The sequence below is a fragment of the Rhinolophus hipposideros genome (genome assembly GCF_964194185.1).
Source record: "Rhinolophus hipposideros genome assembly, chromosome: 16".
NCBI classification, from domain to species: domain Eukaryota; kingdom Metazoa; phylum Chordata; class Mammalia; order Chiroptera; family Rhinolophidae; genus Rhinolophus; species Rhinolophus hipposideros.
In genome coordinates this window covers 55,615,508-55,637,450 of record NC_138062.1, presented here as the reverse complement: position 1 = coordinate 55,637,450, position 21,943 = coordinate 55,615,508, and the positions used below count along the sequence as shown (strand labels likewise).

The following is a 21,943-nucleotide window of genomic DNA, read 5'->3' as shown; positions in this document are numbered from 1 at the left end:
GAAGAGAAGGGTGCGGGGTGTCAGCAGCCACCGGGCACTGTGGGTGGCCCCATTGCCCGGGCAGCTGGGCTCACCTGGGGTGGGCACGGAGCTGTGGCTGCTGAGCTGGATGGGACTCAGTGAGCAGCGATTCCGAGAGGTATTCTCATCCTTGCCCATAAACTTGTTGAGAAGCAGCTGCTGCTTCAGGTCGAACGAGGCTGAAAGAGGGAGGGCGCAGCCTAAGGTGCTTGGCTTTGCTCCAGGCACACGAGACCCCCTTACCTCGACTGGGGTCTTCCCCCCATTCCTCAGCACTTCCCACTGTGCTCGTGCCCAGGGACAGGTCCTGCTCAGACAGTAAGCCCCAAATACAGTGACACAAAAACTGGGAGAACAGCCCCCAACTGTCCCTAGAGGGGCCCTGGAGTAATTTCAACCTCTGGACCCAGTGGTCCTGGGACATAGGTCGTGCTCCCCAGGAACGTCCTTGGGAGGGCTCCCCCGCCAGCACCTGCTTGTTCACAGCACCCAAGGGAGCTCCTGGGCTTTCTCTACTACAGAGTGCCCTGGGCAAGGGCCTAGTGTCCCCTCTGTGGAAGGAGAACACTGGGTAGAGCCCTTGGCCCCTGGATTGACATCAGGTGGGGTTTGAGTGGGGAGCATTAGCGTCAGTCCCCATGCTGTCCCTAAGTGACTGGGGTTCTCTGACTTCTTGCTTCTGGTGACCACCTCTCTAAGAGTCTCCAAAGTCCCTTCTTTCTGAATTGCCCAGACGCTCCCTTGTCCCACTTCCAGTTTGAGAACCAAGGTGGGAAAAGGACCTGGGGTTTGTCATGTCAGTTTTGTTTCTTGAGACGAAAGACCTCCACATGGTGGGGCTGGTGGCAGCCTCAGCCTCATTGCCAACTCTACCTTCTAGTTTCCTCCCGGCGCCCCTGCCAGAGGATGACCCTGGGGTCCTGTTTTTATTCGCCCACAAGGAGCCGCTCTGGTGTCACAAATGGCCCACAATGGGACCTCCCAGTCCAGGTCAAAGGGCCTGGCAGGCACCAGACATCACCCACCTCCTGGAGATCACTCACTCCTGATGACCGCTTGGCCTGCCGTACCCCTGCCCTGCCCCCAAGTGCAGGATTCACCTGAACTCTCGCTGCGCTGGGAACCCCTGCTTTTGAAGCCCTTGTCCTTGCTGCCCTTGGTGGAGGCGGCCAGCTTGGTGGGGATCTGCTGTTGCACGGCTGTCTGTCTCTGGATCTGGTTGGTGGCACTGAGCAGCTGGATAGGCACGTCGCTCTTAGCCGGTCGGCTGTCAGTTGGGGCGCTGTCCCGACGAGCCACCTCGGAGCGCTCGGGAAACTCAGGTCCAGTGCCAGACAGCAGCATGCTTACCCGAGGCCCTGGAACTTTGGCCATGGCTGCGGGCCCTTCCAGCCCTTCCCCATTAAAGCTGGGGGGCTGGTTTGGGGGCTGGGCCTGAAAGAGTGACAGAGGACACATGCCACTGCTGGTTCCTCTTGGAAGCCCTCCCTGGGGCCCACAAGAAGCCGCTCTGCTCAGCACAACCCACCCAGCTCCTGGGCCAGAGCCCCTCAGCCTCCTAGCTGGGAGGGTGTGATCTAGGGGCACCCCCAGTGCTGGGCCCCACAGAGCTGCCATTCACGGCCTATCCCCAATCACGGTTACCCTCGCACACACACTCGTGCGCGCTCGCACAACTCACACTTGTATGCGTACATACGTGCACATCCCCTCCTCCACCAGCACGCCTGTACCCCCACCGCCCACCCTCCTCGAGTGCACCTCCGCTGCTGGTTCCGGCGGCAGTGCGCTGGGCGCCGTGTTCTGCTTCTTGAGCCGGCGCTGCAGCTCCAGCCGCTCGCGTTCGCGCTCCACGGCGCGCTGGGCCTCGCGCAGGCGTTCCAGGTCGTGCTGGTAGGCCTCGCGCTGCTGCTCCAGCTCCGCGCGCTCCTGGCTCTGCTGCTCCTGCAGCTGCGCCACCTCGCTCTCGCGCTGCTGCAGCCGGGCCGACGCCAGGTCCAGCTCCTGCCGCTGGCGCTCCCGCTCGCGCTCCCAGCGCTGCTGCTCCTGCCGCAGCTGGCTCTGCATCTTCTGCACGCCCGCCAGCTCCTCCCGCTGCTTCTCAAAGTTTCGCTGCCGCTCCTGCTCCAGCAGCAGGTTCCCGCGCGTCGACTGCAGCCGGAACTGCTTCTCCCGCTCCTGGATGGTGGCCCTCTGCATCTCCACGTAGCTATCCTGCTGGGCGATGACCGCCTGGGCGGAAGGGGACAGGTGAGGGGGCACGCCCGCCCCTAGACCCCAACCCCAGTCAGGGACAGGGCAGTGCAGCTTGTCACCCCCCCCCCAGCCCCCGTACCTGGAGGCTAAGGAGCAGCTGGGACAGCGTCTGGATCCGCTGGATAAGCTGAGGGGGGTGGGAGGGTCGGGGAAGGAGGGAGAGAGGGAGAGAGAGAGAGAGAGAGGGAGAGACAAATACACACGCTGGCTCTCAGTCTGCAGCCCTACTGGGTGTGCATGTCAGTCCCCGAAGAGATGGACAAGCGCAGAGCCTACCTCGGACTCCAGGACAGTGGGCAGACGGGGGCCAGACTCAGGGCCCAGTGCCTCCACCTGTGGAGACAAGTGTCAAAGCAGAGTTTTTAAGGACCAATCCAACTTGAGTCAGATCCATTTATTGACAAGACACTCCCTTAGCATGGGACAGGCACTTTCTGATCATCTGACGTGGGCGAGTCTTGGTGTCTGAAAAAGGAGGGCGCAGGGTGGCCCCAGGTGGTGGGAGGGCTGCCGGCCTCAGACTCCAAGGCCACCACCTGGCCCTGCTCTGAGCCCGAGACGCTTGGCAGGAGTGGACCTTCTCAATTGAAGGGGAGGAAGCCAACATGACTGGCATCTGTGGGAGTGAGGAGGACACTGAAAGCTCGTGGCTCCCGCAGTGTTTCTCACCTGTTGAGGAGATCATGGCCACTGTCCTGAGCCCCTCCCCTCCCCGGCCTCCCTCCATTCCCAGGGTCCGCAAGAAGCAGCATGGAGGTTTACCTGCATGCATAGTAACCTGGGCTGAGATATTACTATTCACCAATGAGATGAATGGCACTTGTCACCATTTGCCATAAGAAGGAAGACTAGAGGACCAAAACAGGCTGCTCGCTCTCGTCAACGATAATGAAGAGGAGTTGGGGGGACTCTACTCAGCTCAGGGCTGTCCTGAGGAAGCAGCGTACCATCTGTGGTGCTTCCTCAGAAGCCCCTGGGGCGTCGCTGAGCTTCACATCTGTGCTGCTTGCGGGGTCTTGCCCGTCTCGGGGGCTGGGGTCACTGCTACACACCTTCTTCTTAAAACTGCCACCTGAAAACCCCAAGCCACGCATGTGAGAATGCTGGGGGTCCTCAGGGGGTATAGACGCTCCACCCCGGTCCAGGTAGGAAATCACAGCTGGGTTGCAGCCCTCAGCCCTGTGCTGAAATGGTGGCATTTGTGGTGGAGGTAAGCAGAAGGTTCTAGAACCCTGACCACGAGGGAGGTTGTTAAGGGGAAGCAGGAACAGCAAATGTCTGGCTTTGCCAAGGATGCCGTGTGAGGGAAACATCTGAAGAAACTGAACCTCCGGCTGCTGACCTTCCCAAGGGCCCTAGAAGGCCCAGCCTGGGCATGGGGGGAGCACCACTCACTCTTGCCAGGACCACTGGCGCTGTCATAGCCCCCAACGGTCCCTGCCCTCCGGCGCAGGCTCCCGGAGCCGCTTCGGTCTTCTGCCAGGCTGTTGGAGCTGCCCAGCCGCCTACAGATGAGGCTCTGGATGTCCTCGACTGTGAAAGGACACAGGAGGGACCCAGTTACCCAGGAGCCATGCTGTTGGCGTCAGACGGCTGCAGGGCCCAGGGCAGACGTCTGTGGGGTGTTGGTCACCCCATCCTAATTGCCTGATGTGGGTGATTCTGTGCCCTGTCTGCACAGGTACTGCGACCAAGACTGGCCAATCTGTGTCTGCAGGAGGCCAGCCCCTGGGGCAGCCTGTGGATGGGTGGCCTGGGCCTGTTAGGGAACTCGGCGTGGCTACTGCTTATGTGACGAGTCATACAGAATGTCGGTGGCCTTGGGTACAGGGCTGGTCACACAAAGCACTCTAGGATAGACAGGCTTTGGCCAGGACAGGAGGTAGGAAGAACATTCCAGGCTGAGGCACAGGACATGAGAGAGCCTCTTGGGGCCAAGGGCAATGTCCACTGGAGAAACAGGAGGAAGGAGAATGTCGCTGTTCCTGTGGAAGCAGGGGCAGAGTCCACATGGGACCCCTCTGCTTGGTTCCCTTCCCTCTGAAGGCAGGGCTGTGCCTGTCTGGTTTGCTGTTGAAAGAGGGATACCGCCGTCCTCGCAGACTGAACGCACACTGGCTGTCTGGCCTGACATGTGCCCTGGTGAGCACGGTGTGCAGCAGCTGCCTGGAAGCTGCCAGGGACCCTGACTGCTCGGTGAAGCCGGCCTGGGCAGGGTGTACACTCGGGGGGCAGGCCATCTACTGGCCAGTGCCCTCCTGTGGCTGCTGCATCTTCCCATTGCAGGTGGGCTTCAGGCCCAGGGTAGCTCTGGGTCCAGGAGTCCTCTGCAACGACCCATTAACTGTGTCCATGTGCATATTTCTGGATATGTCATCAGTGACCCACTTCTTAGAAGGGAGAGGAACGTCTTGAATGTGGGGAACCCGTCTCGGTCGACTCCAGATCCCAGGGTCCCAGTGTGGTGCCTCACATGTGGCAAGAAGGGGAAGTGGCTGGCGAATGTGAGAGAAAGTGGTTTAAGTCTGCAACGAGGGGCTTGCACCAGGTCCTGTCTAAGGACCTTCTGGCTCTAGTAGGTGTTAGAGAGGAGCCAGCACTGCTCCAGGCCTCCAGCTGCCCACCCAGATAGAAGCGTGGCCTGGACAGGGTGGCGGGTTAGCAACACTGGGTTGTGTGCCCGGCCTAGGGCCCCTTGACAAAGCCACCCAGGCAGGACTGTGGCTCGAGAGGGGGGCAGAGCCCCATGGGGACCCCAGGGCCCGGCTACTTACTCTCAGTCATGGCCAACTTGAGGATCAGCTCCCCCTGCAGGGTCTCTGAGGGGTCTCCTCCTCGGAAGAGGAGTCGCGACTGAGCCACGTCTTCCGGCCCGCTCATCTCGGCCATCTCCAGGTAGATGAGCTGCTTCTCGCTGAGGCTCTGAGCTATCTGCTGGTCCTTCAGGTTCAGTCGCTCTGCAAAGCCACGTGGTGTCACTCTTGTCTGGGATCGTTCCCCCTGAGCCCAAGGGTGCTCGGAGATCCCCGCTGGCCCAACCTTGCTAAGGAGCAGTGGTGAGGGCCTGACCCTGCCTTCTGATGGCTTTCCCCAATTGTAAATATAAAACACAGTGGGGTGTGGCGAGACCATACCAGCCCAGTTTACGAGTTTGGGACAAACTGAGAGTCTTGTAATACGTAGTTTTCTCATCTTGAAAGTCCTTCTTCAGGCGTTTAGATCAAACTCCTTCTAAAAGTCTCTCGGCTTTATACTTTTTTGGCTGCTATGACTGCGACTTATTTTATTATACTTCCTACCTGGTGATTTTTAGTAGAGCTACATCAACGTTCAGCAAAATGATTAATTGCGCTTACCAGTTCCAATCATTTTTCAGTTGATGCTATTGTATTTTGTAGGCAAATAATCATGTCACATGCAAAACATAGTTCTGTTGCCTGCCTTCCATCACATCTTACTTCTGTTTCTCCCCGTATTACCCTGGCTGGAACTTCTAGGATGAAGATAATAAGCACGGGTGGGTGGCCCTGCCTGGCTCCTGATTTTGATGGGAGTGTCCCAGACGTTCAAAGTTAGGGTGAGTTCAGCCTTTGATCCAAGATGGGAAAGACTATCTTGATAAAGAAAGTCTCTTTGTATTTCTAATTCTCTAAGAATCTTGTTGGGAATGAGTGATGAGTGGGCATTATCGTGTCACTGTGGCACCCATGCAGGACATAGATATCACTACTGTTCGGAGGAAGGAAAGAGTCAGAATGAGATGAAATGAAGACTATGTTAGGATTACGTTTCCAGGGTCTAGTGGGATGCCCCCCTTCCTTTTGGACATTTTTATTAATACCTTCAAACGCGCATCTCCCCACAAAGAGAAGTAAAGTATGTACTACCTGATTTTCCCGTATTTATTGCTTAAATGTTACCTAACTTAGAACCATGCAGTTAGTGAAAAGGAAGATGGAGACTATAAAGTCCTAGGAATTGTTCTTGGCATGACTCACTGAAATCTCACAGGATGCTGTTAAAACTAGGAGGAGAATGGATAGCACAATAGGTTACATCCACACAATGGAATATTATTCAGCTGTAAAAAGGAAGGGAATTGACAGCTACTGAGCATGAACCTTGACAATATCATGCTAAATGAAATAAGCCGGATGCAAAAGGACAGGTACTTCATGACTCCACTTATACAAGGTCCCTAAAATAGCCAAATTCATAGAGACAGACAGTAGATGAGAAGTTACCAGCAGCTGGGGGGAAAGAATGGGGAATGACTGCTAGTAGGGACAGCGTTTCTTTTTGGGGTGATCACCATGGTCTAAAATTGATTGCGTAGTGGTTGTGATAGTGTGATGTAAGGCATTGCATAGGACCCTTTAAAAGGGTGAATCGCATGGGGTGAAGCTGAGGTCCCTGGCCACAAAGCCAGGGCTGGTCTCGGTCTGCCTGTGCTCCTACAAGGCCCCATGGGACCTGTCCGAGATGGTATGTAACCTGGGACACCCACATCGAGCTTCTCCCTGAATAAGGACCAGGGGAAGGGAGAAGCATGTGTGGCAAAGCGTTTGTGTTAGGAAGGGGCTCAGGAGCCCTGAGTGCCACCAGAAGACCACTCCTTCCAGAAGACCACTACCTCATGAAAAAGCCTTGCTGCTAATGCCCCACAGAGCAGGACACAAAGCAGCCCATAGCAAAGGCCTGGGGGACACGTCTGTGGGCATGGAGGTCGGGACTGACTTGCCCTTACCTTGGAAGTCCCTCAGCCTCACAGCGCGGGCCTCCATCACCTTCCTTTCCTCTTCGGCCTCGCTGAAGGGCCCCTCTTCCTCGTCCGGACAGCTGCAGGGACAGGGGACAACAGGTGGGTGAGAATGCCTCACAGGCTGGCTAGGTCCTGCCAGGGGCACCGAGAGGCACCTCAGTGGGCACTAAAGATGTCTGCAGAATCAGCTGCTAAGAGTGTCTGATTTTGTGATGGATTTAGCTTGTTAATGGAGCAGGAGGAAGAGGAGGGGGAAGAGAAAGACAGCATTAGCATTTATCCAGTCTCAGTGTTGGGATATAAGCAACCACAGGTTTTAAATGCCTAGCCGCCACTTGGAGGAGACTGCGGATAGCTTGTTTCCTGGGGACCTGCTGGGCCCAGGAGGCTACAAGCCCAACAGAGCTGAAGGTAAGGGTGGAGGAAGCTTGAAGCAGGCTAAAGTCTTCGGGAAGCTTCCAAGCAGAGAGGGAGCAGCAGGCTGGCTGGGTGTGGGGACCAGGCCATCTTTCTCTGTCAGATGGACTGGGAGCCAGGCATCACAGAGAGCCACTGGGCTGGGGTCCGGAGGGGTCCCATCTCCTGTCCCACGTAAGAAGGACAGGACGCCACGACCTGCTCCAACAGGTCTGGCCCCGGACTGGGGGGGATGGGGACAGCCCGTGTGTCAGGCGGAATGTCCCACCAATACAGAACGTTAGAGCTGTCTGGCTCCACGTCCCCTGGCCAGAGGCATTGGGGCCTTTTTAGCATCTGACAGGTGGAGCTGTTGTCAGGAGGAGCTAGAATGGTGCCATCTTTCCCCTTTAGATGAAGGATGGACAAAGCACCAAAGTGGAAAGAGGGAGAGAAAAAGCAAAGGGGTCTCTGGTCTGCCTGTGACTTCCGGTGCTTTCAGGCATTTCAAGGTCACCGCCAATATGCCAACCAGCAAAGCCAAGGGCAAACGGCCAGTAGCGGGAACAGAGGCACACAGCCCTGCTCACCTCTCAACAGCCCTTCGGATGTGGGCCATCCAGGCGTTCCTCTCCTCTTTGGAGCTGGTATAAATCTCGTACATCTCGGGCCCTTGTAGGGAGGCGCTGATCAGAAACATGGCTTTCTCCTCATTGGCCACTTCCCTCACAATCAGCTTTTGTAACGAGATGACGGGGCGCTTCGAGTCCTGCAGGGCAGAACACGGTGGGGAGGGTCACCTTTCACCCTACCGCAGGGTGCCCCCACTCATCTTCAAACAATTCAAAGCAGAAACATTTTGCTATCTGAGGAAACAAGATACTATTGGCATGACATCCTCGTATCCTTTTCATGTGTGTTTGATGTGCTTCAACAAATGTGTTTTACGATCAGTAACGCATGTACATGGTATAAAACTCAAAAGAGGGCCGGCCGGTGGCTCAGGCGGTTAGAGCTCCATGCTCCTAACTCCGAAGGCTGCCGGTTCGATTCCCACATGGGCCAGTGGGCTCTCAACCACAAGGTTGCCAGTTCAATTCCTGGACTCCCGCAAGGGATGGTGGGCTCTGCCCCCTGCAACTAAGATTGAACACGGCACCTTGAGCTGAGCTGCCTCCTGGATGGCTCAGTTGGTTAGAGTGCGGGCTCTCAACCATAAGGTTGCCAGTTCGATGCCTCGAGTCTCACAAGGGATGGTGGGCAGCGTCCCTTGCAACTAGCAACGACAACTGGACCTGGGACTGAGCTGTGCCCTCCACAACTAAGACTGAAAGGACAACAACTTGAAGCTGAATGGCACCCTCCACAACTAAGATTGAAAGGACAACTTGACTTGGAAAACAAAAAAACGTCCTGGAAGTACACACTGTTCCCCAATAAAGTCCTGTTCCCCTTCCCCAATGAAATCTTTAAAAAAACAAACTCAAAAGAAACAAGAGTAGATCGTATAAAACAACAAACACCTCTTCCTCCTGACACTGCCCAAACACCCAGGGCCAATCAGTATTACCAGTCTGTATGTCCCACGTGAGATATGCTCCAGATGAACCAGTAAAATGCACATTTTTAACTGGTTATTACGGGCTGAATTATGTCCCCCTAAATTCCCATGTTGAAGCCCTAACTCCCAGGACCTCAGACCGTGACTATTTGGAGAGACGGCCCTTACAGAGGTGATTAAGGCAAAACGAGGTCATTAGGATGACCCTGATCCAACACGGCTGGTGTCCCTATAAGAAGAGGAGATCAGGACACAGACATGCACAGGACAACCGTGTGGGGACACAGGGTGCAGATGGCCCCGCAGTTTATCGCGTCCCATCACACAGGTGAGCTGGAGTCAAGGCGAGACAATGGTTTTCCAAAGCAGCCGGATCCTGTCTGTGGTGCTGGGAAACCTCAAGAAGCTCTGAAATGTCTGGGGAAGGTACACGGTCCCTAGTTAAGTCACAGAGGCCACCTGCTTCGCCAGATGAAGCTGGAGGCAAACCAGTTCTTTGAGCCCCACAGCACTGGGTGCCCATGGTGGGGGGGCTGGCCTTCCCCTGCAGTGAGGTCTGCACTGTTAGACGCTAAAGGACCGGGGTCACCTAGGCAAGTAGGAAGAAAGCCATGTCCCCAGTGGACACGGCCGGGAGGATGACTGGCATCCCAGCTTGACTTAGTCCATCAGTGCTCACGGCAGGCGTTCTGGGACCAGCATGCTGTGGGGTCAACATGGTGACAGCACACAGGGACGCGGGACAGCGGCTGCCTGAGCTCGTGTCCTTAGTGACAAGACAATAGGTCCCTGGGAGGCACGGAAGGGCTCTTCTGCCCACGATGCTGAGGCCTGGGAGAACCTGAGTGCTTGTGACAGAAAGAGCCACAGAAATGCAGAGGGAGGCGGACACTGGAACGAGCCCCTGAAGCCTTAACACACAACTAGGCAGCACAATTCTACTGCTTCCGTTCTCAGGTTATTCTGCTGCTGCCTTGTTGGAACCTTCTGGCCCTTGGGAGGACCCAGGACAACCAAGCACAGCTGTACGTCACCCGGATGAGCTTTTCTAGCTACCTTGCTCTGTACTGTTCTCGTCTTGTCGTCGAGGTAGTGCCCCCGGCCGCCCCCTCCATCCAGCTGCCTTCTGCACAGGCAGCTTTACAGCAGCCCTTCCATGAATAGGGGGACACATACCACAGAAGCAAAGACATATTTCTGATCCTTTTCTTGGAGCAGCAAGAGCACGTCGGTCAATAAGACGGCAAGGACGTCTAAGGAGAGAGCACAGGAGGAAAGGTGTGGGGTGACATGGCTACGTGGGTCCTGCTGGGCAGCCAGGCAGACAAAGCCCCAGGGGCTGTCAGCACCACAGGAAGGAGCCCCGGTCACTCTCAGCCCGGCACCATGATGCTTCTGCATGAGCCTGAATGCTTCTTTTCACCTCCCACCTTCCCACCACCTCCCCAGGTTTCAATACTTCACACCAACTACCGTGTTTCCCTGAAAATAAGACCTAGCCTGACCGTCAGCTTAATGCATCTTTTAGAGCAAAAATTAATGTAAGACCTGGTCTTATTTTAATATAAGATCGGGTGTAATATAACATAATATAATTCATAATATAATTAATATAATACAATACACTAATGGGTCTTATATTAAGTTTTGCTCCAAAAGACGCATTAGAGCTGATGGCCTGGCTAGGTCTCATTTTTTGGGAAACATGGTACTAGTGCCCTCTTGGTGGTCCCTCAGCACCTCCCACTCCGCTGCCAGGCCACCGTGCCCTGACGTTCCCCTGCTGTAGCGGTGCCCCCAGGGTCTGTCTTTGAGAATCTCTCACTGCGATTTCTCAAATGAGAATCCATCCCTGCTCCGTTCTTTCTGCCCCCGGGTCACCTGGGACCTGAGCCGCTAGACGCTCACCTCCTGCCTCCTACCAGAGGGCCGCGCTCTTGCCTCCTCCTGCCCGAGCTTCCCGGTGGCAGCAGACTGCGTGCCTTGTCCCTGTAGGAACATCTCACGGCCATCCGCACGGCAGGGCGTTTGCACTTGGGCGCACACCCTGAATTGCATCTCCACCAGGAGCTCATGTGGTCGGAAGCATAAACGCCGCCTACTTGGGAGCTTCCTCCAAGCCCAGCTCAACCACATGCCCTCTCTTGGGGTCATTCTCTTGCACTGCAGCCCGCTGGCTTCCTTGACAGCATTTACCGTGCTTTTTGCCATTTTTCTGTTTACCACTCTCTCTCTCTGCCCGTTGACAGGCTCCCTACCACCCTCCTGGGGGCCTGGAACACAGGAGGTGCTGAACTGTATGCACGTCACGCAATATAGGAACAAACACGTTCTGCCGTTTGGCCACCTGAAGATTTGGCCACTCTCTAAAGACCTTAAAAGACGCCGAAGCCAGTGGACAGGTCAGCGTGTTTCTGAGGCTCATGAAATGGACAGGAGACTTGGGGATGAGTCCCGAGGGCTCTCTGGTCTGGACTGTACCACGGATTCTGGAAGCCAGGACTGGAACCCACGCCGAGCGGTGACTGAGATGCTCGGTGACACTGAGGTCAGCAGCCCAGTCCGGGTGGCGTGTTCTACCCACACTAGGCCGTCAGTAGTTGGGCCCACTGTAGGCGCGCCCCGGACGCCGGTTGGGAAACCTGGGGCCTCACGGTGCTACGGAATTCTGCTGGCAGTGAATCCCCACCCCTCTTCATCCAGGGGCCCTCCTGGTGTGCAGCACACCATCTCAGAGACTGGAGGGGGGTGCTGGGGTGGCTGCCTGTGCTCATCCTGACTCAGCACACAACCTCCCTTCAGCCATGAAGCAGCTAGGCTGCCGTGGCTCTGTGCCAGCTGGCACCCACAAACCCAAAATGGGGCCCATGGATCCAGAGGGCACCCACTACTTCTGGATAGTGGTATCCATCCAAGAAGGGGCCACCCGTGCAAGAGGGCCCCCTCCCGAGCGGGCCAGGGCAGGGCTTCACCTTTCAAGCGCCCGGACGTGGTCTTCCAGCACAGTGTGCCCTCCAGATGGAGCTGCCGCTGCAGCATGTCCTCCTTGCGGAAGGGCAGCCCGTTCTTGAGCTTGCTGGAGGACTTCAGGTCCATCTTGCCTGCGATCTCCCTGAGGCGCTGGCCTTTCTCGCACTCGCTGACCTTGGCGTCCACTTGTGAGATGACGTCTTTGATGAGGCTCAGGGCCTGGGTCAGGTCCGCATAGTCCTCGGAGCCGGCTGCCAACACAGCAGAGTTTTAGCGCTTTCCTTTGACCGCGTTCACCAACATGACACAGGCGGACACGCTACGGGGTCTGAGGGGGGTTCCCTGAGGCCACTGCTCAGAGGACCCTCAAGAATTGCCTTCCAACTTGAATCTCCCCAGATATAAATGCTTCTCCAAAATAAATGCAACAGCCCAGCGTTTGTTTGTTTTTTTTTCTTACCAACACAGCTTCTGTGGAATGCAGAAGCTAAGGTGCAATGCAGTGACACATGTAACGGCCACCCCTTGGTAAAGAGACTCCCTGTGCCCTCCAGCTTTTCATAACACTCCCTCCACCTCCTGCTGTTACCAAGAGGCGGCTCCTCCCTCTCCAGGGATGTGCCTGTCGTGGCCCAAGTCCCCTGGACACGAGGGAGATGTGGTCAGCATTGCCCTGGCCTCTGGTCTCGTGCCCCTTCCCTTCTGCCCTCCATGCTGTCGGTAGGCCCTCCTGTGGCACTGCTCATAAACACAGGAACCATCTCGTTTTTGTTTGGGTCACTCAGAAGGGACCCTAACACAGGCACTTTCTCCATCACGCAGCCACTCCTCAGATGCTGACTGAGGGCCTGCTAGGGCCCAGCCTATGCCAGGGGCCGGGGTAACATTGGGCCCATGAGGCCCGGTTCCCATCCTTGATTGGAAGCCCCAGCACCCTGCACAGTGATTCTGCCTGGTGACAACTCAGTGAATGGTCCCCGAGCTCAGCAATATCCAGAGAACCAAGGACAAATCACAGAGGGGCATGTGTCCAAAGCAATGGTTACAGCAGGGGGCAGGGCGACAGAGACCACCGGCACAACAGCAACGGGCCAGGCAGCGACGGTACCTTCTGTGTTCTGGATGATGCGTTCCAGCAGCACGGGGTACTTGGTGATGCGCTGAGTGACCAGAAGAATACACTCCTGCACGCCCAGCCGCCGCACAATGGAAAAGTTGCCGATTTTCTATGAAATGGAAAACAAAACCACGCCGTACTGACGTCTTAACTTCCTGAGAAATCAGTGGATTTAACTTGGCCGAATACCGAGGCTGGGGACTCCTTCCTCTTTGGCTCACAGGAACCTTTCCTTTGCTGCTTCACCAGAAATGTAAAAGCAGGGTACACACAAAGGCAACAAAAGCAAAGGCAGCCTGGCCTACAAAGGGGGCCCCCAAGGCAGCAGGGGAAAAGAAACCAGAACCAGCCAGGGAGCGGCCCTGGGAATCACCCGGAGAGCTATACACGTGCATGTGCACGTGCGCACATATGTGTAAAGACCCTGACCTGGACTGACGGCTACGGGACCTTCCAGAACCAGACGAGGCCTGTGCCTTCTGCACCGGCTCCCTGCAGGCTTCTGATACTAAGAACCCAAGAAGCGGTCATCTGAAGCCGTTTCTGGGTGGGGCCTGAGAGCAGCTTGCGGCGCTCTCCAGAGCACACCACATGCTCTCCTTTGCACCACTCTCGTCTGAGTTTCAGGAATGCCAGCCATCGCAGAAAGGAGCAGGAGAGTCACTGTGGGATGTGTGACATTCTGGGGACAAAACTCGCTCTCTCTTGGTTTCCTTCATCTCATCAGAACCCTCCCACTTTCTAAGTGTTTCTGGCTCATGATGTTGGGTGGCTTGTCCCATGCTTGTCACCAGATGAATTTAGGCCCTAAAGTGACTTTTTTTCCCTTTCACGTCCATCCACTGTGATGATAATGGAGTAAAATTGAAAACGCATCATTTGAACTCCAGACCATTAGTTACAGAATATCATTTCAGAATAAAGTCCTCAGGGTACAGGTGACAGGGGACAAAGCTGGTTTGGAATCAAGTGTGCCGGGGCCACCACACAGCCATGCTCACAGAGCCTGGCGGCCTCAACTGATGCACTTTCTAGAGAGCGGGAGGGAGAGCCTTGGCCGACCCAGCTGACTCAGGCTGGGTGAAGCGTTTTTGGTTCTGAGCTTTGAGTGTCCACACTCTGTTAGGCAAAAGATGGGTGTGGGTCATTCCACAGACTATGGGGGACATAGGGGACCAGAGAGGGGAGGAGGCAAGGGAGGGGACAAAGGTTTAGAGTAAGGAGTGTCCGAGGCACCATGGGTGACTCGAGAGGGGGCGGCTCCCAGGGCAGGGTGGCCCCGTGAAACGATTGTTGTTGTCACCTCAACAATCTGAGGAATGATGGTCAGCGGGTTCCATGTTGGGGCCTGCAGGGGCATCTTAGGGGCCACCCTTGTGTCAAGGAACAAAACTCTAGGTCTGCTTTGCTTTTACACCTTGGGATTCTCCAGAAGATTCCACGGATATGTTCTTGAATGAGTTCATGGTTAAGAATGAAAATAAGAATGTGAAGATCACTGGTTTATAACAGGTACCTTAATTTGAAGAGCTCCAAACAGCTGTGTGTGTGTGTGTGTGTGTGTGTGTGTGTGTGTGTTTGTGTGGCGGGGGGGGAGGGAACTACAGTAAAAAGGATGTGTTTTTAATTTAAAAAATAAATTTTTTTTTACCTTGATCAAATTTTGAAATTTCTTATTTTGCTGCAGCAGCAACTTGTAATGACTGACTGCTTCATTGTGGCCACTACAAAAGACACCATATTTTTCTTTCATTCTCTCCCCGTTTTCACCTGAAAACTGAAAGACAGTGGAGATGTTACTGAAAGGAAACACGAAAAATGCCAGGGAATGTTTTCAGGTCGTTCATCTGACTCTGTAAAGAAAGTACTGAATTCACTTGCGATTTTACTTTCTTCTCTAACACATACTCAAGCAGAGACATACGTCCTGTACAGGCGCCCTGTCGCAAGGTACAATAAAGGTAAAACGAGAAAACATTCTGCTAATGGGCTTTACGATGTCACAGATCCTGTGACGACATCCTAAACTTCGAGGAGGAAACATAAATTTAAGCTGAACAAAGTTAGAAAAATTTAGGAGCAAAAGAGGTATTCTTCCAGTTTATTCTAACGAGTTGACTCTGGAAGCTTGGATCACTCTGAGGTCAGGCGAGTGGTGGTGGTGCCCTCTGACAATCTTGGCCGAGGCTCAGAAGTTGACTCAGAAGTCAATTCAGGGTCAACATCCCTCCCACAGGAGGCTCTGGTCCATAGATACGCTTCTAACAGCCAAAAACACAGCCGCCAAAACCAAAAAATAAAGACCAGCCAACCAACCGAAGAAAAGCCCAGAACGCAATACTGAACAGTGTTTGGACAAGTGCACATGCTTTTTCGGTCTCTGTGTTGCTAGATTAGCTGTACACACAGCTGTAAGGGCCCAGGACTGCTGTCCTCTGGGGAGGCAGGCTCTGAATAAACGGGGGCGAAAGGGTTCCTAGACTCAATTCCAATGTGTGTGTGTGGGTTCCCCCCATGTCAACAATTCTCAGACGACAGCAGGGTCTGACACTACCTACCTGGAGATGGCATCTACAGGTTAAGGGTTTAGTCCTATAAGACTGCCCTCCCCCTACTTCAGATGCCAGTTGTCACCAACTGGCTGTAGGTCAGAGGTTCCTGTGACCCCCTCCTCGGGTTCAATTAATTGGCTAGAGTGGCTCACTGAACTCAGAGAAACAGTTTACTTACTAGATCACCGCTGCCGTTAATAAGGATAAACTCGGGAACAGCCGGGGGGAAGGCCCAGTTATGGGGAAAGGGGCGGAGCTTCCACGCCCTCTCCGGGCACCACTCTCCCTGAATCTCCACGTGTTCACCAACCCGGAAGCTCTCTGAACCCTGTCCTGTGGGGTTCTTATGAAGACTTCATTACAGAGGCAAGACTGATTAAATCATGAGCCATTGATGACTGATTCACCTCCAGTCCCTCTCCCCACCCCCACGGCCGGGGAGTGGGACTCCAATTACAACCCTCTAACCATGTGGTTGGCTCCCCTGGCATCCAGATCCTATCCTTAGGAGTTTTCTAAAAGTCGCCTCATTCACATAACCTAAGACACCTTCATGCTGTCACCACTTAGGAAATTCCAAGGGTTTTGGGACCTGTGAGCCAGGAACTGTGGACAAAGAGCAAATACATGTTTCTTAGAAATCACAGTACAGGGCCTTGTCCCTGTTGTTACTGAAGAGGGACAGAGCCACCTGTGCCCACCTGCTGTACCAGAAGGTCCCCGATTTTCTGGATGATGTAATTCCGGTCGCTGCCTTCCTCCAGGGCCTCCCAGCGGCGCTCCTTCAGCCGAGAGAGGAAGTGGCTGTGCACCTCAAGAAGGTCGTCCGCGCACGGGAAGAGGCGGCCGACAGCCTTGCTGCTGAACTGCAGCTCCTCCTGCAGGGCCCGGGAGTAGACCTTGAGCATGATTTTCAGCGTCCGTACGTGGTGCGCCTCCGTCTGCATTAGTTCTGTGGGGCACGGGGACAGGACTTACCCACGCAGGAAACACACCCTGGCGTCGCTCCTCCCGTGATCCCCGGGCCACTCGTGCGTCCTGCCCGCCAGCCACGCGCCAGGCTGGCTTCTTAGTTCTCTGCTGAAGTCCTCGCCCCCTGGCCTTGCTACCCAAAGGCCAGGCCTCCCGCTCTCCCCATCCCAGTGCTGTTGGGACCCCGCGTAAGGGAGCAGTGAGGGGTGGGGTGACATCCGGAGAGGCAGGACCCAGGATGTGTGCCGGGACCTCACATTCACAGGAGGGTTTTGTGCCGAAGGCGTCTCAAGGCTGTTTGGAGCCAGAACGCCATGCAGATGAACACCACTCCTTGGGGTGTGCAATTCACACATTTGTGCATGTCAGGGGCCAGACCCAGACGGTAACTGATGCAAAAGCAGAGCTCAAGTGAGATTTTAATTCACTGTTAAAGGCAAAGAAAGACCAGATTTTGTGTGGGAGTTTTCCTGTCATTCAAGTCAACGCCTTGAAGCTGTTAGAGATGAAACTAAGTCAGCAGCACTGAGCCCAGGTTTGTGTTTGCCCAGGGCTGAGACAATGTGGCAGCCAGCCGTCCGGATGGAAGTGTCAGACTGACCCTCTCTGTCCCTCTCTGAAGGATCTCTGGCCTGGACTGGGGCCCTGAGAGGAAGCATGTACTCGGGTTCTCCTCCCCACCCCCACCCCAACCTAGTGGCCTGGGCAGGCAGCTCAGTGTGTGAAACTCAGAAGGAAGTGGGCGCCCAGGGATACCCCTGAGTGGAGTGTGGGGATCCCAGAGCTGGACCTGCCATGTGGGATAAAAAGTAAAGACGTTTCTAGAAATGCCAGAATGCTGACAACAGATAGGAAAATTCCTCCTCAGGTGACACAACACTGTCAGTCTTGTGGGACAGTTCCCATGGAAGAAGGACCATATGAACAGTAAGGGATTAAGGGAGAGAAAGGCCTCAGGTTCCACTGTGGTTGCCTTGGGCCTCTGTCAGCTTGCAGAGGGTCCTGGAGCCTGGCAGGACATGGGTGGGGCACCAGGCGCAGCCTGGCCCAGGCCCAGGCGCTGTGTCTGGGAGCTGTGGTTTTCATTGTCTCCTGCAACATCCCATTTCAGGGCAGTGGCTGCCCACGGCCAGCGGAAAGGGGTGCCCACCACGGAGCTGTTGCTACAGTCCCACACGGGGAGAGGGACAGCCTCCAAACCCCCCAATTACAGCCACGCTCAGGCCTGTCTGCGGTCACAAGGGACAGCTGGGACAGGCCTGGGGTGGTTTTTTCTCTCAGGGTCACCAACAAAGTAAGCATGAGTCAGGCCTGGAAGGCAAGGCTGTCCTGGGGGAGCAGGGAGTGGGTGACACACAGTTTCAGGGGGTGTCAGTAGTGAAGCCCAGACTCCCCAGTGGAATAAATCTTTACAGAAAGAAGGAAAAGAAGTGTGGAAGGCTGGTGTGGCAGCGGAGGGCTTCCTACCGTAGAGCACATCCTGTCTTTTCACCACCTCCCTCTTCTGTTTCTTTGCGTACGCCGGCTCCACGGAGAGGCTCCAGGACTCGGCCTCGAACTCATGGGCGTCCGATTCGATCTCACTCCTCAGCGAGGCAGTGTAGGGGTCTGGGGGAAGAGCAAGAGGCCACTGCTTGGGGCCAGCCCAGCCTGAGGCCTGTGGACACAATGGTGTGGGTCCCAGCACTTCCCAGAGTGATGGGGACCACGTGACATCTGTGAAAGCATCGGGATGACTGTACCTTCTACAAAAACGGACTCGGCATTCGAGGATGTAAGTGAAAGGGAATCATCCGTTGCCTGCTTAAATTTCAAAAATGCAGAGTCGGCTTCATCCATTTCTCCTGTGACTGGTCTAAATAAAAATCATAAAAACAATTTCTACAAAAAATCGAAATACACACAAACACACACACACGCACGCACGCCCCATTTTATGAAGGCAAATTAGACTGTTAATCGGCTTAAATACTAGCTGAGAACTTTCTGGATTTCAATGTAAGCCTTAACTTTGTCACAGATCATTTCTGAAAATCAGGAGACTATCTGTCAACATAACATCAGGACTTCTTTCATAACTAACTTTAATATTCAGATACATTGTAAAGGTGTGTTAATCATATCCTCCCTTTCCTGGCCACTGGAGCCCCTGAAATTCTTTCCAGAAAGAGTTAGGTGGACACAGCCTCACTCAGTCAAGGGTGGAGGGAGAATCCTTTCTAATGCAGAAAGATAATCAGCTCTTTTCCCCACCAACTCATGCAGGGATCACCGCGATGACATTTTCGTAATATGTTTTCTCCCTGAACACTGCTGAATGCACTATTAGAGAACCACCTCGAAGCTCTTGAAACGCTGGGTTAGGGCATAAATAATGAGATGCCACACCCTTGGGAACGTTCAGCCTCATCGTGAGGACACAAAGGGGTCCTTCAAGAGCATGAAGCCAAATGGCTCCAATGGTCGAGCCCACCCAGAACACACCTTGTTTGAAAAAGAAAGGGACTGACTCTGAAACAAGTGTTAACGGGAATTTCACTGCTTGGCTGGGGCCCATGAGTAGATTCACACGCCCCTGAGGGTCTCCTTTCAGAGGCTGCTGGTGGGGTCCCCGGGGAACGCCACCCCCTGAGCCCCCTCCCTTCACCTGCCCTGGACGGCAGAGAGGGGACCTGGCTTACCCAAGTCGCGGCCCCGTTCTCGCCGGGCTGGGTGCTGGCTGTGGACCCCCCTTCTGCGAGACCGTCATGCCGACATTCCTGGACAGGACCGGGCTGCCATCGGACAAGAGGGTGGTCCTCGGGTGCTCCTTCAGGGACGCTGCGACGGAGGCAAAGACAGAGTTGGTGCTAAGAAAGTGGGCAGGGTAGTGGAGGTGGCCTGTCCGGAAGCTCTGCTCTGACTGCGGCCGCAGGACGGACAGGATCTTGGAGGTCAGCAGCTCATTATCTAGAAAGACATTCTCGCTCCATTTCCTAGGAAAGGAGCCATAGAAAGACAGGTCGGGGCGGCTGTGGAGCGCGTTGTCTCTGTCGCTGCCTTTAGAATGCGGGTGTCCCATGTTCACGGCAGAGCTCCCAGACTGTGCGCAGTGCGCTGTTCTTATACCTCCCCGGGATCCTTCTAGAAATGTAAAGCTGCGTCTTCTCTTACTTTATTGGCTGAAGCAGCGAGTCTGGAGGGCAGGAAATTGGTCCCCACTGAGACCGTTTAGGGTGCAAATCACATCATATTTTCTCCTTTGGTAAAATAACAACAAAATATCCTGACACCCCTTCTGTCTTAGCAGGGGGTCAAAAGCAGAGAGCAGTTTCTGTTCACTGTAAAGAAGCTAATATCACGAAGTAGGGAGTCTGCGCTTGGTGTGGCTGGTGCTGACATCACACGCACGACTAATGAATCTGAGATCGGATGTCAGGATGACTGAGACCGAGACCGAGACCACAGGGCATGGTGTGAGCCGCAGGCGCCACAGTCCGTAAGCACTCGGACACAATCTGACCACCAGAGTGGATGACAGGCTCTGATCCTATTTCACAGGCAATTGTAAACCAACCTAACATGCAACAGGGGACCCAAAGGGTTGTCCGCACTCATCTGCTCACTAATTTAAGAGCTGAGCTACTAGGAAGCACATAGCCTGTGATTTCCCACTGCTGGAAAGATGCAATTGTTAGAAAAGCAAGCTGTCACTAATCAGGCTGGTCCGCCCCCCACAACGTAACCATCTAACTCAAGCCTAGTTGAGCCAGGCTGCTTGGTTAATTTATTCACATTTGAAAGCTTTCCTCCAACAGCAGCATTAACAAGAAATCTGCTGGTGGCTTTCCCTACCTGGCTCCTGGGTCCCCAAAGCAACCACCCACTGGTTTCTCTATGTTACGTGAAAAAAGCAGCTGGAACTCTGGTTCTCAGCAGCAGTGAGACGATGACCCTTGGGCGGGCACAGGGCTGGCCCTAGAAGAAAAGGTACTTCTCTCAGGAGCTTTTCTTGGGGAGAGGGGTTCAGCATGCTGAGTGAGTTTTAATTCAGGTGGAAATTTAGGGAGGGTGCAAGTGTGCATGTGGGTGCGTGTCCGACAGAACATTTCTGGTAGAGGAGTAATGAAGACAGCTCATGAAAAAACAACAACCCACTAAGTGGTGTGACGCCATTTTACACACACAGAACATTCTAAATCAGCTATTCATTTTTTTATCAGAGATCAGTATGGTAAGGATCCCACTTGGGCAGTGACTCCAAACATCGCGATGTTGTGATCATAAGTGGCTAACAATTATTACAGTAGACAAAGATGACGAGGCCGTCACTCATAGACGAACTCCCATGGGCAAAGGCGCAAATCATAAAACCGAGGCCTTCATGGTCCAGAGCAGGCATTTCCTGCCATTTCGGCACCACATTAATCCCCACCCAGGCTATTATGACCTGAGTGCACAAATATGGGACAGATCCTGAAATGCATCCTTTGCCCCGCTTCCTGGTACCACTGACAGACTGTTCCTGTGCTCTGCGGTCTTGCCTGAAGAGGGGTGGATGCTGCTCTAACCAAATAGTCCACAGAAGAAAAAGTCACCATAAACACCTTCAAAGAATCTCTGGTTCCAAAGGTTAGGCATCCCAACCCTTGCGCTGTTCAAGGGTCAAGTGCACTTATTTATTCTGATCGTCATCTGTTTCCCCAACAGAATGGAGGACAGTGTGTCCCACAAAACAGGTCAAGAAATCATTTTTTCATGGAAGATTATCCAGCCTTAAAAAGGACATCCTGACACCTGCTACAATGTGGACACACCCTGAGGACATGATGCTCAGTGAAATAAGTCAGACACAGAGGGACAAATACTGTGTGATTCCCCTCACATGAGGTCCCTAGAGGAGTCAGATTCGTAGAGACAGGAAGTAGATGGTGGGGCCAGGGGCTGGGGGAGGGGGACGCGTGAGTGTTTAATGGGGACAGAGTGTCAGTTTGGGAAGGTGAGGAAGTTCTGGAGATGGATGGTGGGGATGGTCGTATGACAATGGAAATGTGCTTAACGCCACTGGACTGGACTCTTAATAACGATTACCATGGTACAAGTTCACGTTACATATAATTTATCACCATAAAAGAAGGTAATGATTATCTCTTTGGGGTGGTAAGATGCTTCTGTATCTTGACTGTGGTGTTGGTTACTTAAATCTATGCATGGGATAAAATTTCATAGAAACTGTACTCTCCCCTTTCGCCCACACGTAATAAATGGCAAAATCTGAATAGGGCCTGTCCCTGCATTAATAACATGGTCCCAATATCACTGTCTCGGTTTTGACCACAGACTATGATTACGTCATC

At 54.2% G+C, this 21,943-nt stretch overlaps 1 protein-coding gene across 4 annotated transcripts in view; it reads right to left on the bottom strand.

Annotated features, from left to right (window-relative positions):
• LOC308508764 (rho guanine nucleotide exchange factor 18-like) overlaps positions 1 to 21,943 on the bottom strand; it is a gene marked incomplete at its 5' end in the record, with an annotated part of 54,047 nt that overhangs the window by 2,215 nt on the left and 29,889 nt on the right. For 3 of the 4 annotated variants that reach the window (XM_081076025.1, XM_081076026.1, XM_081076027.1), the window contains 18 exons: positions 75 to 200; positions 1,122 to 1,455; positions 1,783 to 2,253; positions 2,357 to 2,404; positions 2,554 to 2,610; positions 3,225 to 3,349; positions 3,673 to 3,810; positions 5,052 to 5,234; positions 7,025 to 7,116; positions 8,026 to 8,204; positions 10,173 to 10,249; positions 11,969 to 12,217; positions 13,075 to 13,192; positions 14,735 to 14,860; positions 16,337 to 16,587; positions 18,075 to 18,215; positions 18,350 to 18,462; positions 19,289 to 19,427. In XM_081076025.1, the coding sequence (XP_080932151.1) occupies positions 75 to 200; positions 1,122 to 1,455; positions 1,783 to 2,253; positions 2,357 to 2,404; positions 2,554 to 2,610; positions 3,225 to 3,349; positions 3,673 to 3,810; positions 5,052 to 5,234; positions 7,025 to 7,116; positions 8,026 to 8,204; positions 10,173 to 10,249; positions 11,969 to 12,217; positions 13,075 to 13,192; positions 14,735 to 14,860; positions 16,337 to 16,587; positions 18,075 to 18,215; positions 18,350 to 18,462; positions 19,289 to 19,356 (2,896 nt within the window). Of the gene's footprint in view, positions 1 to 74; positions 201 to 1,121; positions 1,456 to 1,782; positions 2,254 to 2,356; positions 2,405 to 2,553; positions 2,611 to 3,224; positions 3,350 to 3,672; positions 3,811 to 5,051; positions 5,235 to 7,024; positions 7,117 to 8,025; positions 8,205 to 10,172; positions 10,250 to 11,968; positions 12,218 to 13,074; positions 13,193 to 14,734; positions 14,861 to 16,336; positions 16,588 to 18,074; positions 18,216 to 18,349; positions 18,463 to 19,288; positions 19,669 to 21,943 lie in introns of those variants that run through there. The other variant, XM_081076024.1, reaches the window with a different exon arrangement.